General features: G+C 38.5%; 1 protein-coding gene across 1 annotated transcript; it reads left to right on the forward strand.

Annotated features, from left to right (window-relative positions):
- Nucleotides 1-330: 330 nt before the first annotated feature.
- Nucleotides 331-10,310, forward strand: LOC106075753 (interferon alpha-inducible protein 27-like protein 2). Its single transcript, XM_056027697.1, has 3 exons — nt 331-526; nt 1,114-1,385; nt 9,203-10,310. Exons 1-3 carry the CDS (start codon nt 458-460, stop codon nt 9,444-9,446), a joined length of 585 nt encoding a protein of 194 aa, XP_055883672.1. The 5' UTR covers nt 331-457; the 3' UTR covers nt 9,447-10,310.
- The last annotated feature ends 6,892 nt before the right edge of the window (nt 10,311-17,202 follow it).

A 17,202-nucleotide genomic window follows, 5' to 3' on the forward strand; every position in this document is an offset into this window, starting at 1 on the left:
AAAATAACCCAAGTCCAGTAGTGGGTTTTCTGTAGAAATATCTCTCAACTATATTCTTGTCTTCTTTGAGTTATTGCTAGAACACAAGTAGAGCGATTTACTAAAGGCTTTTTTATATATCGATTGTAATATGTTCAAGTAAATAGTGCGTTGGTGTGGTATTTGACACACCTACTGATTTTAAATTACCGCTTTGGCCTACTCTCGAGAAATATTATCGGCCCTTTTGTGTGACTTACTGTTTCTATACTATGAAGTAATCAGACCAAAGTATGTTGCTTACGGATGACATATTGTTGTAAATATAGCTAATGGTATTTCCAGACGTTTGATATCGGTCTAGTTTCAGTTTCTTTTTGAAAGTATTTTTCATCAGTTGCATCTCATTGTGTAGATTGTGGTCATTATTAATTTTTGTTTGATTAAAAAACAAAAATTCGTTTTAGAAAGGATCATCATGGCGTCTTGTAGGAAATTAATTCTTTTGATGAATCAACATACAGGAACTAGAGTCTTCATTTCAACGGTATATTATTTAAACTTAATAGCAAATCATCTCTCTAGTTTGTGTACCTATAAAAGTACTCAAAACAAGACCTAGAGATTGGTTACAATTCACCTTGTCTCACTGGAGTCGAGACTCAATAAAAACATGGAACTATTTAACAGACACGTGAATGGACGAATATGGACACTATGTTACAATTATACTCTCACTTATCATCTTGTAAACTTGTAGATACATTCTATTAAAGACTTCAAGAAAAATCAATAGTTTGTTAGATAACGAATTTGTATATCTACAAGTCTTTATATAGATTGCATATCTATAAGCCATTATAGAGATAGATTCTAAATCTACAAGCCTTTATAAAAATGTACCTACTACATTGAAATCATAACGAGACCCTCCTACAACTAGAGGCTGTTAAACAACGCTAGTAATAGAGTCAGTCTGTCATGGATGGTCCCCCACTACATGTCACCAAGGTCACATAGTATACACACATATGTAGGCCTATAGCTGTCATCAATACTGTCACAAAACATGAAAGATTATAAACGTTCCATATTTTTAAAGACTTTTATAATGTTTCTATGTTCTATCTCCAGTTACGCCCCCTTCCGTCAGCTGTTGTCTACGTGGACAGATCTATCACTTTTAAAACAAAATCCAATCAGAAAGAGAATGACGATGATGACCTGCAGCAGACGTTAAATTCATACAGAAAGTCAAAAATAATCATTGGGACCGCTGTTCTAGCTGGAGCCGGTGGGGCTGTATTGGCTGCTCCCCTTGCTCTCACGGCTGCCGGTTTTGGGGCTGCTGGAATAGCAGCTGGGAGTGTGGCTGCAAGTATGATGTCTGGAGCAGCTACCACTGGGTATGTCTTGGCTTTTGATTTTTTCTTTTGAACTTCGGAATCGATACATTTAGTGTGTGTGTGTGTGTGTGTCTTACACATCATTAACTGAATTAGTCCCCTTTATAGGTCGCCTCTCTAAATTGAAACAAACAATATATAACTGCACACTCTTCTCTTCTCATAGGTATCTCACTAGCACTTCATTTGGATGAGGCGTGTGCATAGAGATCGAAATATGGTCGTTCCCCATTTATAAAACAACTAAAGTAAAATGCACCCAGATCTCCCTCTTTCTTCCCTTCATTTTCCCAACTGGTCCAGCTGAGTGATGCGATCATAGCGTAATGAGAAAGCTAATAGCATGAAATAGCGCTAAACTAAAACAATTAGTAAAAATATGAATAATTTTTGTTGTTTGTCTTGATCTATTACAAATTTATCCGCTAGTGTAAATGCTTTGAATAAAAAAAAGCTTATACGAAGGGGGTGGTTCGGACGAATTTTAGTAAAGAAATCACAAAATGTGCATATGAATTTATTACTTATGTTAATAATATAAACTAATTATTTATATTTCAACCTATTTTAAAATTATTTCACTCCCCCCCTGTTGGCCGATTTGGTGGGGTGGGGAGGGGGCGATGGCATCAATCCCCCCCCCACCATAAACTTTGGAGTGTGCGGGGGGGGGGCGGTCCAATTTATTTGTAGAAATCACACCTTGTTAACAGAGTCAATTAAATATCTATATGATTAAAACTTGTTATTGATATTTTAACTGATCTTTATATTATGTCGTTCCCCTGTTGGACGCCGGGGGGGGGGGCGAATGCATCTACTGCCCTTACCACCTAAACCCTTTTAGTTGGGGGGGGGGGGCGGTCCTATTTTACTGGAGAAATCATAGTTCGGAACAAAATTAGTTGAATTACTTTATATTTTTTATATTAGGTCGCTCCCCTTCAGGTATCTTTGCCGATTTGGTGGGTAAAAAAGGGGGGGGGGGCGATTGCATCTACTGCCCTTCCCACTCTAATCCTATAAGTCGCTTCCCTCTGGTATCTTGGCCGATTCGGCGGGGTGGGTTGGTGACGATAGCATCTTCTCCTACTCGATTTAAGGTTTTCACTCTCCCCCCCCCCTCTCCTTTCCAGACAAAAACATGACGTTTTTTTAAAACAGAATAGTCAAGTATGGAACAGAGTTTATGTCATTGCACACGAATTTATCATAATTATTTTAAGAAAGACTTTGTTTTGGAAAATGTAGAATTCAAAAGAATTTTTTTAGTATAATTGTAACAATTGAGATGAATTTTGAACCCAAATATTTTTGCCTAGTCGCCTTTTTCAAACCTTTAAATTTGGGACTACAGCTCACAATTTGTGACTGAATCCTAAACCTAATTGGTCCTCTAAATTGGTCCTCCCACTTTTGTTTTGTTTTGAGCTTTGAATTACAGCTCTATAACAAAAGGAAGTTACAAGTAGGTATATTTTTTTAAATATTATTTTTTGAATATATTTTTTTCGGCGGCGATCCTCAAAGCCTTAATCTAAATCTGTGTATCTTATCTTTTCAAGAAACAAATTGGTTGTAAATGCAATGTAGTAAGGGCCTATAAATTCATACAAGAATATTCATATTAGAATATTTTTCAAGTAAAACATTATTCAAAAGTTTCTTGAAAATGATAAAATTTTGTGCTTTTAAACTGTTGATGTCTTATGCTGACCAAATATCGGTATCCCTACTACAAGAGGTCTCTCTTAACATGAAGATAATATTACGATAAATATATTAATAAACTAATGAAGACATACTTATACTATTTATGCCTCGATTGTCCCTCACACTTCAGCATCGGCCCTTGTCCCCACGTAACTTGATTTGACTAAATTTGATCTGGCTTTTTGAATAGGATGAATAATGAGCTTTGTCAGGAGAATCGGTTTCTGCAGTTACGAATGCAAAAAAAAAACGCTTGGCGTCGGGGCAAAGCGCTCCCCCACATCCCCTAGAAATCAAAAGAAAGGCCGCCAACATGACTGATTTATTGTTTTTTTGCCGAAGGTTGAGATACACTACTTTTTTATTCTCATATGTGTGTGTGTGTGTGTGTGTGCGTGCGTTTATGGACTTGAAGATGACGTGGCATTGGTAGGTCAGTTGCAGATAGGCCTGCTGCTTATCTCAGCTTTTTGTTGGTTCGGCCTTCATTCACCCTGTCCACACTTCTTGCTTCAAACCTTCGAGTGAATAGGATATGAGAAACGTTCTCATCTTTGATCACGAAGGAGAAGATATATAAATATATGAAGTTTGTCCATATACACGTGGGGGGGGTGAGTGGCGGGAGATAAGTGCAAAGGTGGTCTAGACTATCTGGCGTCTTTGACAAAGAGGCCCCCGCTTGACCGTGACGAGAGTTTCCGGGAGATAGACATTGCGCGAAGGCGCGAGTTGAAAGTCCAGGAAATCAGCCCAGGTGGTCAGAGAACAAAGAGAGGGGGGTGATCGGAGGTGCCCAGGGCAAGGTAGATTACACCTTGATACTGGCTTTGCGCTAAACGATCGGGGAGACCGCGGCCCGAGGTGTCGAGTTGAATGGGCCCTTTGAAGTGACCAGCCGCTCCCCACAAAGGGGGGGGGGGTCAACGGATGTTTGCCAAGATAGGAAAAGGGGAGCGTACTCTTGTCAAGAGTCTAGTGTGGCACGTGTCAAGGTAGGGATAGTAAAATGTGACATCGATGCCAAAGGGGGTGGGGTTGGATTGGAGGGTTGGTGGCTGTGTTTTAGCTCTAGATCACTAAAATTAGTAAAATAGCGTGTGAATAAATTAATTAAATGCTTAGACTTGAGTGATACCTTGAGGGAGCTAAAACGGTTCTTCACACTAACAACACTAGTAAAATAAAAAATAAAAATTAGTTAATTAGCTATTGGTAATAAATTACTTTGTTTGGTATCTCAAACAAGGGAAAGAAATAGTACTTGACTGAAGTGGTGGTACAAGCTGAACTAGTCCCCTTTATATTAGAATGCCGCTTAGTGAACACAAACATGAAATAGAAACACTAGATAACTATAAAATCTTCCATGTTCATAGACTCTTTGATATCAACGTGGTTACCACGTTGGCTTTAGAAGCCTGAGAAAGCTTTAGCAAGTTTAGCCCACAAGTTCAAATTCAGTTTGTTCTCTTTTTTTAAATACATTTAAAAGGCGATTACTCAGATACCATCCTACTCTACAGATTTGTATCGAAATGTTGGAAAACTTCTCTGATGCTTCAAACACAATCAACTTTTAATAAAGTCTTAAAAATGTTCTTAGGATCGAGGTTATGAATTTCGTTTCAACTTTTATGTAGATGGAATTATTAAAAATTAATTGCGCGATAAAAAGATTGTTGAAAAAAAAAAAGAAAAGTTTTTGCCCCATTAGGGACTTGAACCTCTGACCCTCAGATTTAGCTATTCGAGTGCTATTCATATCAGAGCAAATTACGCACTAAAAGTAAAGTGCTAAGAAATGGAAGTATAATCTTGTACATTTCAAAATGTTGTCTTGAAAAAAAACAACACTTTTTGTATTGAAATTGCGACTAAAGAATCATTTGTGGTCAATCTAACCGCTGCGGTTTCGACAGGGCCGGTCTTAAGCCACTGCAACCTTTGCTGCGGCAGTGGGCCCCGCGCTAATTATATGTGTAAGTGCATAATGATGCAAATATACGATAAAATCGTACAAATCTCCGGAAGTTATTAAAATCTTCTTAAAAAATAGACAAAATTGTTATTTTGGGGTGTCATTCAAAATGGGAAATACAAATCTTAAGCGGAAAAAAAAGGCTTTGTCAGCTTTCATATTTAAATCAGGGCATTTAGACGCCATGACTAGTTGCTGTGATGCTGCAGCAAGACTAAGTAAAAAAAAACCCAGACATTGACAAAGTTCACCAGGAGACTTAAATGTTTGCTTCTAGTTGTTCAAAGACTTGTTGCGATTGTACAATTTCTAGCGAAGAGCAATTTAGCTTTCAGAGGGACCATTGAAAGACATGAAGAGCCAAGTAATGGGAATTTCCTGGTCTAGTAGAATTACTGGCAAAGTTTGATCCAGTAATGGGGAACAACTTCGACGTGTTACCAATGCAGAACTTCATGATCATTACCTGGAAAGAAGATTCAAAACGAACTTATTACTATAGTAGCTGCTGCTGTGGTGAATGCTATCCTTCGAGACGTCAAGAATGTAAAGTATTTTTCAGTGATACTGGATTGTACTGCAGACATAAGTCACAAAGAGCAGATGTCATTAACTATCCGGTATGTAGCAGATTGGGTTTGTGAAAGAGCCTGTGGTTGTACATGAACGATTTATTAAGTTTCTTTCAGTGGAAAGTACTACTGGACTGAACTTACGCGATGTACTAGTGAATGAGCTGGAGAAGTACAACTGGACTGAACTTATGCGATGTACTAGTGAATGAGCTGGAGAAGTACAACTGGACTGAACTTATGCGATGTACTAGTGAATGAGCTGGAGAAGTACAACTGGACTGAACTTATGCGATGTACTAGTGAATGAGCTGGAGAAGTACAACTGGACTGAACTTATGCGATGTACTAGTAAATGAGCTGGAGAAGTACAACTGGACTGAACTTATGCGATGTACTAGTGAATGAGCTGGAGAAGTACAACTGGACTGAACTTATGCGATGTACTAGTGAATGAGCTGGAGAAGTACAACTGGACTGAACTTATGCGATGTACTAGTGAATGAGCTGGAGAAGTACAACTGGACTGAACTTATGCGATGTACTAGTGAATGAGCTGGAGAAGTACAACTGGACTGAACTTATGCGATGTACTCGTGAATGAGCTGGAGAAGTACTACTGGACTGAACTTATGCGATGTACTCGTGAATGAGCTGGAGAAGTACTACTGGACTGAACTTATGCGATGTACTAAATGAGCTGGAGAAGTACTACTGGACTGAACTTATGCGATGTACTCGTGAATGAGCTGGAGAAGTACTACTGGACTGAACTTATGCGATGTACTAAATGAGCTGGAGAAGTACTACTGGACTGAACTTATGCGATGTACTAGTGAATGAGCTGGAGAAGTACTACTGGACTGAACTTATGCGATGTACTAAATGAGCTGGAGAAGTACAACTGGACTGAACTTATGCGATGTACTAGTGAATGAGCTGGAGAAGTACTACTGGACTGAACTTATGCGATGTACTCGTGAATGAGCTGGAGAAGTACTACTGGACTGAACTTATGCGATGTACTAAATGAGCTGGAGAAGTACAACTGGACTGAACTTATGCGATGTACTAGTGAATGAGCTGGAGAAGTACTACTGGACTGAACTTATGCGATGTACTCGTGAATGAGCTGGAGAAGTACTACTGGACTGAACTTATGCGATGTACTAGTGAATGAGCTGGAGAAGTACTACTGGACTGAACTTATGCGATGTACTAAATGAGCTGGAGAAGTACAACTGGACTGAACTTATGCGATGTACTAGTAAATGAGCTGGAGAAGTACAACTGGACTGAACTTATGCGATGTACTAGTGAATGAGCTGGAGAAGTACAACTGGACTGAACTTATGCGATGTACTAGTGAATGAGCTGGAGAAGTACAACTGGACTGAACTTATTCGATGTACTAGTGAATGAGCTGGAGAAGTACAACTGGACTGAACTTATGCGATGTACTAGTAAATGAGCTGGAGAAGTACAACTAGACTGAACTTATGCGATGTACTAGTAAATGAGCTGGAGAAGTACAACTGGACTGAACTTATGCGATGTACTAGTGAATGAGCTGGAGAGAAATTTGAATTAACTGTTGAAAATATTCGTGGACAAGGTTATGATAATGGTGCGAACATAAAAGGCGTCAATTCCTGAGTTCAAAAACGGCTTTTAAGAGCATTCTTTATTTCATGTACGTGTCATAATTACAACCTGGTGGTAGCAGACATGGTCAAAACTTGACCTGATGCGTTAATCTTTTTTGGAACTATACAACGCGTGTACACGATCTATTCAGCATCTAGAAAGAGATGGTCACTATTCAGAAAGCATGTTTTCAATCTGTCTTTAAAACCTCAGTGCTAAACGAGCTGGGAGTGTAGACTAGATAGTGTTAAAGCACTTTGTAATCAATTACCTGAAATATGTGATGCACTCGATAAATTAGCTGAAGAGACTAATGATGTGATAATTAAAAGTGAATCAGAAACACTGTATGAAACATTGAAGCAGTACAAAGTCTTAGGATCACTTGTGTTATGGTACGGCGTGCTCTTCCAAGTCAATGTTGTGAGTAAAGAACTACAAGGTGAAACAGTAGATCTGAGCACTGCAATGGACTCGTACAACAACTTGATGACTTGACAAAGGAGTTGGCTGAAAACATGGATGTTGTGCAATCTTTCCAGCCAAACGTCAAAGGAAAAGGCAGTATGATAACTTTGTGGAAAACTTCACATCTGGAAATGCTGAAGACGACTACAGGATAAAATGTTTCAACAGAATTGTGGACACTGCAATTCAATCCTTGCAGCCGAGATATAAACAGCTGAAATCAAATCACAATCTCTTTGGGGTTCTTGTCAGCTTCAAGAGCCTTAATGACATACAGCGAGCCTTGAGCAAGTAGTGACGTCATCAACAGACCAGTCAGCAGATATGTGTGGGCGAGAATTAGCAGATGAAATGGAATCTTTAAGGCATATTCTACCAAATACCACCAAAATCCCGGTAGAAATTTTAGCTTATCTGTCCACTAATGAAAGCTACACTGCTTTCCCAAACTACTTTGTTGCACTCAGAATTTGTTTCACAATATTCGTCACTGTGGTATCTAGTGAAAGAAGTTTCTCGTGCCTCAAGCTAATCAAGAATTACTAAAGGTCAACAATTCACGAAGAGAGATTGAACAATGTGGCAATTCTTGCTATTGAGCGTGATCTATGTAGGTAACAGAATTTTGATGATATACTGCATGACTTCGCTACACGCAAGGCTCGTAAAGTGAAGTTAATTTAATCGTGATTTTGTACTTACTTAAGAAGAAATAAAATGCAAAGACGTATGTTTTTTCTTATAAAAACCTTTATTTTCACTTATTATCCTTGTCCCTACCCATACTAGGCCCCGCGCCATCCGTTTCGCATAGGGCCCCGCAATTGCTAGGACCGGCCCTGGGTTTCGATCATGAAAATATTTTAGTTGCCCTAGATCCAAGGTAAGAGGTTAAAGGTTAAATTGTATTTATTTTTTTTTCTTCCACGCAAGTGGGGGAGTTAGTGATAGGTGAGTGAGTGAATTCATTAATCAATCAATCAGGGTCCTTCTAATTACTATGTAGATATTAACAATGACTCTATTTAAAGCTAAATTGAAATGAAATTAAAATACAGAAACACAACTAGACCCATAGAAAAATTCCAATGATGTGATATAGAAAACAAAAAAACCGCTAACGAAACAAAAGATGTTACAGCATTGCAAACGAATCCAAGAACATTAATGAGGGGGAAAATGCTGAAATTAACTTAGATGTAACACAATGACTTGTTACAGAGAGAAAGAGAGAGAAGTCGTCCCACTCCACTTAAAATACATAACTCTATCAGCCATCAAAAGTTCTGTTTTTAATGAGTCTCCACACACACGCACACAGACATTCTGACGCTCACAAACAAAAGCTGTTAAAGCGTGTCGAATATCGGTATCCATACTTTACAGACCTTTATTGAACACTTAATGATTATTAATCTTTTTCTTTTCAAATGTAGGGTTGGAATGGCTGTCGTTTCAGCTTTACAGTCTGCCGGAGCTGCTGGGATAGGCCTGGCAGCTAACGCCTTGATTGGTTTAGGTGGAGCAAGTGTCGGTGGGACACTTGCAGGAGCTGCTGTAGGAAAAGTGACGAGAAACGTGCAAAGTAAAGAGAATCAAGCCAAGGGAAATGAGCTCAATGATAAACTCATTGATAACATTCCAGTCAACCAAAGTTCTTCAGGTGATAAAGAAAAGTAAAGCGTTTAACAGAGAAAAAAATAATTCGAAAAATACAAAAGATAGACTCAAAAAACAACGCAACAATCATCGAGCAGATCTGCTCCTCAATATACAACTAATGTACCTGGTCCAGACGGAAACTTTTAACATCCAAGACTAAAAATGAAACTTGGGACTTGACCGATGTATTGAAGAGAACTAACCAACATACAGAAGTAACCTAGATCGTCTTATCCAAGATATGTTTATTTAAATTACTCAATTTGTAGTGTTTACATATAGATTTTATTATCAATGAATTGTTATAAAATTGTTATTTATTCTTATGTTCTAATTATCTACATTGTATTATTTTATTACAATTTTAATTTTAAGCAATAAATTTAAAAAGCATATAATGAAGTAAAACTGTTCTAAATTTCATACTGCTATCAAGATTACACATTAATGTTTATACATTTCGCGGTCTCAGTTTGGGAGACATCGACACTTACCTACGTCCTCCCGCGTCGTTTGACGCATTGGATAGCAAGCTGTCTCCACAAAGATCTGTCAGTGGTAATGTCTGAAGCCTTCTCCCTCCTGGTGTCCACTGTTCTGAGGTCCTCCGTGAACAGTTTGAGAGAATTTACAAAATATTAATTAAAGATTAAACAATTATTAGAAATATTATTCAGATAGAAAAAAAAAAGATATTTCTACCAGCAAGAGTGGAAATGTCGATATTAATGTATACTATTTATAAGCCATCATTGCGTTATTAGATAAGTATATCTGTAATTAATTAACTAATTAACCATTTTCACAATACTAAATGTGATTTTTGTGCTGTTTGATCTTTAAAAAAGCGTGTTACACATACAATGATTTCTGGTACACATATCATAAGTTGTTTGTTGTTTTATTTCGTGATACTGTTGTGTACTGTTGGGAAGCACGGTGGGTGAGCTGTAAAGCGCTTGGCTTCTGAACTGAGGTTTCGGGTTCGAATCCTGGTGAAGACTGAGATTTTTTTATTTCGGGACCTTTGGGCGCCTCTGAGTCCACCCAGCCATAATGGGTACATGACTATAGTTGGGGAAAAGTAATGGCGGTAGGTCGTTGTGCTGGCCACATGACACCCTCGTTAACCGTAGGGCTGATGATGTAAAGGTCAGGGTTAGGGTTAAGCCAAGTTTGATTGTTCCAAATTTCAAGCTGCTGTCTATCATCGAAAAATAGTTATGCTATACATCTTTCGGTCTTAGTTTTTCGGATACTTTTTATAGTAATGTATATATAGTCAATGTATGTAGTGAAGTCAGTGTATGTAGTGAAGTCAGTGTATGTAGTGAAGTCAGTGTATATAGTGAAGTCAATGTATGTAGTGAACTCAGTGTATGTATTGAAGTCAGTGTATATAGTGAAGTCAGTGTACATAGTGAAGTCAGTGTACGTAGTGAAGTCAGTGTACGTAGTAAAGTCAGTGTATGTAGTGAAGTCAGTGTATATAGTGAAGTCAATGTACGTAGTGAAGTCAGTGTACGTAGTGAAGTCAGTGTACGTAGTGAAGTAAGTGTACGTAGTGAAGTCAGTGTATGTAGTGAAGTCAGTGTATGTAGTAAAGTCAGTGTATATAGTGAAGTCAGTGTATATAGTGAAGTCAGTGTACGTAGTGAAGTCAGTGTACGTAGTGAAGTCAGTGTATGTAGTGAAGTCAGTGTACGTAGTGAAGTCAGTGTATGTAGTGAAGTCAGTGTATGTAGTGAAGTCAGTGTATGTAGTGAAGTCAGTGTATATAGTGAAGTCAGTAAACGTAGTGAAGTCAGTGTATGTAGTGAAGTCAGTGTATGTAGTGAAGTCAGTGTATGTAGTGAAGTCAGTGTATATAGTGAAGTCAGTGTACGTAGTGAAGTCAATGTATGTAGTGAACTCAGTGTATGTATTGAAGTCAGTGTATATAGTGAAGTCAGTGTACGTAGTGAAGTCAGTGTACGTAGTGAAGTCAGTGTACGTAGTAAAGTCAGTGTATGTAGTGAAGTCAGTGTATGTAGTGAAGTCAGTGTATATAGTGAAGTCAGTGTACGTAGTGAAGTCAGTGTACGTAGTGAAGTCAGTGTACGTAGTGAAGTCAGTGTATGTAGTGAAGTCAGTGTATGTAGTGAAGTCAGTGTATATAGTAAAGTCAGTGTATATAGTGAAGTCAGTGTACGTAGTGAAGTCAGTGTACGTAGTGAAGTCAGTGTATGTAGTGAAGTCAGTGTATGTAGTGAAGTCAATGTATGTAGTGAAGTCAGTGTACGTAGTGAAGTCAGTGTATGTAGTGAAGTCAGTGTATGTAGTGAAGTCAGTGTATGTAGTGAAGTCAGTGTATATAGTGAAGTCAGTGTACGTAGTGAAGTCAGTGTATGTAGTGAAGTCAGTGTATGTAGTGAAGTCAGTGTATCTAGTAAAGTCAATGTATGTAGGGAAGTCAGTGTACGTAGTGAAGTCAGTGTACGTAGTGAAGTCAGTGTACGTAGTAAAGTCAGTGTATGTAGTGAAGTCAGTGTATGTAGTGAAGTCAGTGTATATAGTGAAGTCAATGTACGTAGTGAAGTCAGTGTACGTAGTGAAGTCAGTGTACGTAGTGAAGCCAGTGTACGTAGTGAAGTCAGTGTACGTAGTAAAGTCAGTGTATGTAGTGAAGTCAGTGTATATAGTGAAGTCAATGTACGTAGTGAAGTCAGTGTACGTAGTGAAGTCAGTGTACGTAGTGAAGTCAGTGTATGTAGTGAAGTCAGTGTATGTAGTGAAGTCAGTGTATGTAGTGAAGTCAGTGTATATAGTGAAGTCAGTGTACGTAGTGAAGTCAGTGTACGTAGTGAAGTCAGTGTACGTAGTAAAGTCAGTGTATGTAGTGAAGTCAGTGTATGTAGTGAAGTCAGTGTATATAGTGAAGTCAATGTACGTAGTGAAGTCAGTGTACGTAGTGAAGTCAGTGTACGTAGTGAAGCCAGTGTACGTAGTGAAGTCAGTGTACGTAGTAAAGTCAGTGTATGTAGTGAAGTCAGTGTATATAGTGAAGTCAATGTACGTAGTGAAGTCAGTGTACGTAGTGAAGTCAGTGTACGTAGTGAAGTCAGTGTATGTAGTGAAGTCAGTGTATGTAGTGAAGTCAGTGTATGTAATGAAGTCAGTGTATATAGTGAAGTCAGTGTACGTAGTGAAGTCAGTGTATGTAGTGAAGTCAATGTATGTAGTGAGGTCAGTGTATGTAGTGAAGTCAATGTATGTAGTGAAGTCAGTGTACGTAGTGAAGTCAGTGTACGTAGTGAAGTCAATGTATGTAGTGAAGTCAGTGTATGTAGTGAAGTCAGTGTATGTAGTGAAGTCAGTGTACGTAGTGAAGTCAGTGTACGTAGTGAAGTCAGTGTACGTAGTGAAGTCAGTGTATGTAGTGAAGTCAGTGTATGTAGTGAAGTCAGTGTATATAGTGAAGTCAGTGTATATAGTGAAGTCAGTGTATGTAGTGAAGTCAGTGTATGTAGTAAAGTCAGTGTATATAGTGAAGTCAGTGTATATAGTGAAGTCAGTGTACGTAGTGAAGTCAGTGTACGTAGTGAAGTCAGTGTATGTAGTGAAGTCAGTGTACGTAGTGAAGTCAGTGTATGTAGTGAAGTCAGTGTATGTAGTGAAGTCAGTGTATGTAGTGAAGTCAGTGTATATAGTGAAGTCAGTAAACGTAGTGAAGTCAGTGTATGTAGTGAAGTCAGTGTATGTAGTGAAGTCAGTGTATGTAGTGAAGTCAGTGTATATAGTGAAGTCAGTGTACGTAGTGAAGTCAATGTATGTAGTGAACTCAGTGTATGTATTGAAGTCAGTGTATATAGTGAAGTCAGTGTACGTAGTGAAGTCAGTGTACGTAGTGAAGTCAGTGTACGTAGTAAAGTCAGTGTATGTAGTGAAGTCAGTGTATGTAGTGAAGTCAGTGTATATAGTGAAGTCAGTGTACGTAGTGAAGTCAGTGTACGTAGTGAAGTCAGTGTACGTAGTGAAGTCAGTGTATGTAGTGAAGTCAGTGTATGTAGTGAAGTCAGTGTATATAGTAAAGTCAGTGTATATAGTGAAGTCAGTGTACGTAGTGAAGTCAGTGTACGTAGTGAAGTCAGTGTATGTAGTGAAGTCAGTGTATGTAGTGAAGTCAATGTATATAGTGAAGTCAGTGTACGTAGTGAAGTCAATGTATGTAGTGAACTCAGTGTATGTATTGAAGTCAGTGTATATAGTGAAGTCAGTGTACGTAGTGAAGTCAGTGTACGTAGTGAAGTCAGTGTACGTAGTAAAGTCAGTGTATGTAGTGAAGTCAGTGTATGTAGTGAAGTCAGTGTATATAGTGAAGTCAGTGTACGTAGTGAAGTCAGTGTACGTAGTGAAGTCAGTGTACGTAGTGAAGTCAGTGTATGTAGTGAAGTCAGTGTATGTAGTGAAGTCAGTGTATATAGTAAAGTCAGTGTATATAGTGAAGTCAGTGTACGTAGTGAAGTCAGTGTACGTAGTGAAGTCAGTGTATGTAGTGAAGTCAGTGTATGTAGTGAAGTCAATGTATGTAGTGAAGTCAGTGTACGTAGTGAAGTCAGTGTATGTAGTGAAGTCAGTGTATGTAGTGAAGTCAGTGTATGTAGTGAAGTCAGTGTATATAGTGAAGTCAGTGTACGTAGTGAAGTCAGTGTATGTAGTGAAGTCAGTGTATGTAGTGAAGTCAGTGTATCTAGTAAAGTCAATGTATGTAGGGAAGTCAGTGTACGTAGTGAAGTCAGTGTACGTAGTGAAGTCAGTGTACGTAGTAAAGTCAGTGTATGTAGTGAAGTCAGTGTATGTAGTGAAGTCAGTGTATATAGTGAAGTCAATGTACGTAGTGAAGTCAGTGTACGTAGTGAAGTCAGTGTACGTAGTGAAGCCAGTGTACGTAGTGAAGTCAGTGTACGTAGTAAAGTCAGTGTATGTAGTGAAGTCAGTGTATATAGTGAAGTCAATGTACGTAGTGAAGTCAGTGTACGTAGTGAAGTCAGTGTACGTAGTGAAGTCAGTGTATGTAGTGAAGTCAGTGTATGTAGTGAAGTCAGTGTATGTAGTGAAGTCAGTGTATATAGTGAAGTCAGTGTACGTAGTGAAGTCAGTGTACGTAGTGAAGTCAGTGTACGTAGTAAAGTCAGTGTATGTAGTGAAGTCAGTGTATGTAGTGAAGTCAGTGTATATAGTGAAGTCAATGTACGTAGTGAAGTCAGTGTACGTAGTGAAGTCAGTGTACGTAGTGAAGCCAGTGTACGTAGTGAAGTCAGTGTACGTAGTAAAGTCAGTGTATGTAGTGAAGTCAGTGTATATAGTGAAGTCAATGTACGTAGTGAAGTCAGTGTACGTAGTGAAGTCAGTGTACGTAGTGAAGTCAGTGTATGTAGTGAAGTCAGTGTATGTAGTGAAGTCAGTGTATGTAATGAAGTCAGTGTATATAGTGAAGTCAGTGTACGTAGTGAAGTCAGTGTATGTAGTGAAGTCAATGTATGTAGTGAGGTCAGTGTATGTAGTGAAGTCAATGTATGTAGTGAAGTCAGTGTACGTAGTGAAGTCAGTGTACGTAGTGAAGTCAATGTATGTAGTGAAGTCAGTGTATGTAGTGAAGTCAGTGTATGTAGTGAAGTCAGTGTACGTAGTGAAGTCAGTGTACGTAGTGAAGTCAGTGTACGTAGTGAAGTCAGTGTATGTAGTGAAGTCAGTGTATGTAGTGAAGTCAGTGTATATAGTGAAGTCAGTGTATATAGTGAAGTCAGTGTACGTAGTGAAGTCAGTGTACGTAGTGAAGTCAGTGTATGTAGTGAAGTCAGTGTACGTAGTGAAGTCAGTGTACGTAGTGAAGTCAGTGTATGTAGTGAAGTCAGTGTATGTAGTGAAGTCAATGTATGTAGTGAAGTCAGTGTACGTAGTGAAGTCAGTGTATGTAGTGAAGTCAGTGTATGTAGTGAAGTCAGTGTATGTAGTGAAGTCAGTGTATATAGTGAAGTCAGTGTACGTAGTGAAGTCAGTGTATGTAGTGAAGTCAGTGTATGTAGTGAAGTCAGTGTATCTAGTGAAGTCAATGTATGTAGGGAAGTCAGTGTACGTAGTGAAGTCAGTGTACGTAGTGAAGTCAGTGTACGTAGTAAAGTCAGTGTATGTAGTGAAGTCAGTGTATGTAGTGAAGTCAGTGTATATAGTGAAGTCAATGTACGTAGTGAAGTCAGTGTACGTAGTGAAGTCAGTGTACGTAGTGAAGCCAGTGTACGTAGTGAAGTCAGTGTACGTAGTAAAGTCAGTGTATGTAGTGAAGTCAGTGTATATAGTGAAGTCAATGTACGTAGTGAAGTCAGTGTACGTAGTGAAGTCAGTGTACGTAGTGAAGTCAGTGTATGTAGTGAAGTCAGTGTATGTAGTGAAGTCAGTGTATGTAGTGAAGTCAGTGTATATAGTGAAGTCAGTGTACGTAGTGAAGTCAGTGTATGTAGTGAAGTCAGTGTATGTAGTGAAGTCAGTGTATCTAGTGAAGTCAATGTATGTAGTGAAGTCAGTGTACGTAGTGAAGTCAGTGTACGTAGTGAAGTCAGTGTACGTAGTAAAGTCAGTGTATGTAGTGAAGTCAGTGTATGTAGTGAAGTCAGTGTATATAGTGAAGTCAATGTACGTAGTGAAGTCAGTGTACGTAGTGAAGTCAGTGTACGTAGTGAAGCCAGTGTACGTAGTGAAGTCAGTGTACGTAGTAAAGTCAGTGTATGTAGTGAAGTCAGTGTATATAGTGAAGTCAATGTACGTAGTGAAGTCAGTGTACGTAGTGAAGTCAGTGTACGTAGTGAAGTCAGTGTATGTAGTGAAGTCAGTGTATGTAGTGAAGTCAGTGTATGTAATGAAGTCAGTGTATATAGTGAAGTCAGTGTACGTAGTGAAGTCAGTGTATGTAGTGAAGTCAATGTATGTAGTGAGGTCAGTGTATGTAGTGAAGTCAATGTATGTAGTGAAGTCAGTGTACGTAGTGAAGTCAGTGTACGTAGTGAAGTCAATGTATGTAGTGAAGTCAGTGTATGTAGTGAAGTCAGTGTATGTAGTGAAGTCAGTGTATGTAAGTCAGTGTATGTAGTGAAGTCAGTGTATGTAGTGAAGTCAGTGTATGTAGTGAAGTCAGTGTATGTAGTGAAGTCAGTGTATGTACTATGTAGTGAAGTCAGTGTACGTAGTGAAGTCAGTGTATGTCGTCATCTAACTGGTAATTTTGTTTGACGTTTATTTTGGTTCAAATGTGTTGTGAAAGACATTCTGATAACTATACACAATGACGTAAGTTACTCTCCAGGTCATGCAGCTTTCACACGTCTGCTATCTTGCATGTTGGCCAGAGTCCAATTTGCGCTTTGATTCTATCGAGTTGTTTTTTTAAGTGTAAGGAAAGTTGCTCTAGTCTCAATTCTAACTCGAGTCTCCATCCCGACAAGTTTTGCCACTAAGTCATTCAAGTATTAAAAGAAAAGAAGGTCTTTTTTTTAGTTAATTTTTTTAACGAACGACCTAATGCTCTACATTATTGTGATTATTGCCACGGGTCGCCCCTCTTCGATTTTGTACATTTTTTTTATATAAAGTATATTTTTTTAAAATAATTCTCTCTCATTGATGAACTGACAACGTGTACAAGAGTTTGTTCAAGCTTGATAAAAAGCAGTAGGCTAACTGTAGTTATTTATCGTAATTGTTTAAATATTAACAACCATATTTTTGATGCCATATTCTTGAA

The sequence above is a fragment of the Biomphalaria glabrata genome, chromosome 4 (assembly GCF_947242115.1).
Source record: "Biomphalaria glabrata chromosome 4, xgBioGlab47.1, whole genome shotgun sequence".
Lineage (NCBI taxonomy): Eukaryota > Metazoa > Mollusca > Gastropoda > Planorbidae > Biomphalaria > Biomphalaria glabrata.

Bases quoted from the DNA above. Each gene is read 5' to 3' on its own strand.
- LOC106075753 (XM_056027697.1), top strand. From the start codon at position 458: ATGGCGTCTTGTAGGAAATTAATTCTTTTGATGAATCAACATACAGGA. The intron at 527-1,113 runs GTATATTATTTA...TTCTATCTCCAG, and splicing joins CTAGAGTCTTCATTTCAACG to TTACGCCCCCTTCCGTCAGC. The intron at 1,386-9,202 runs GTATGTCTTGGC...TTTCAAATGTAG, and splicing joins TCTGGAGCAGCTACCACTGG to GGTTGGAATGGCTGTCGTTT.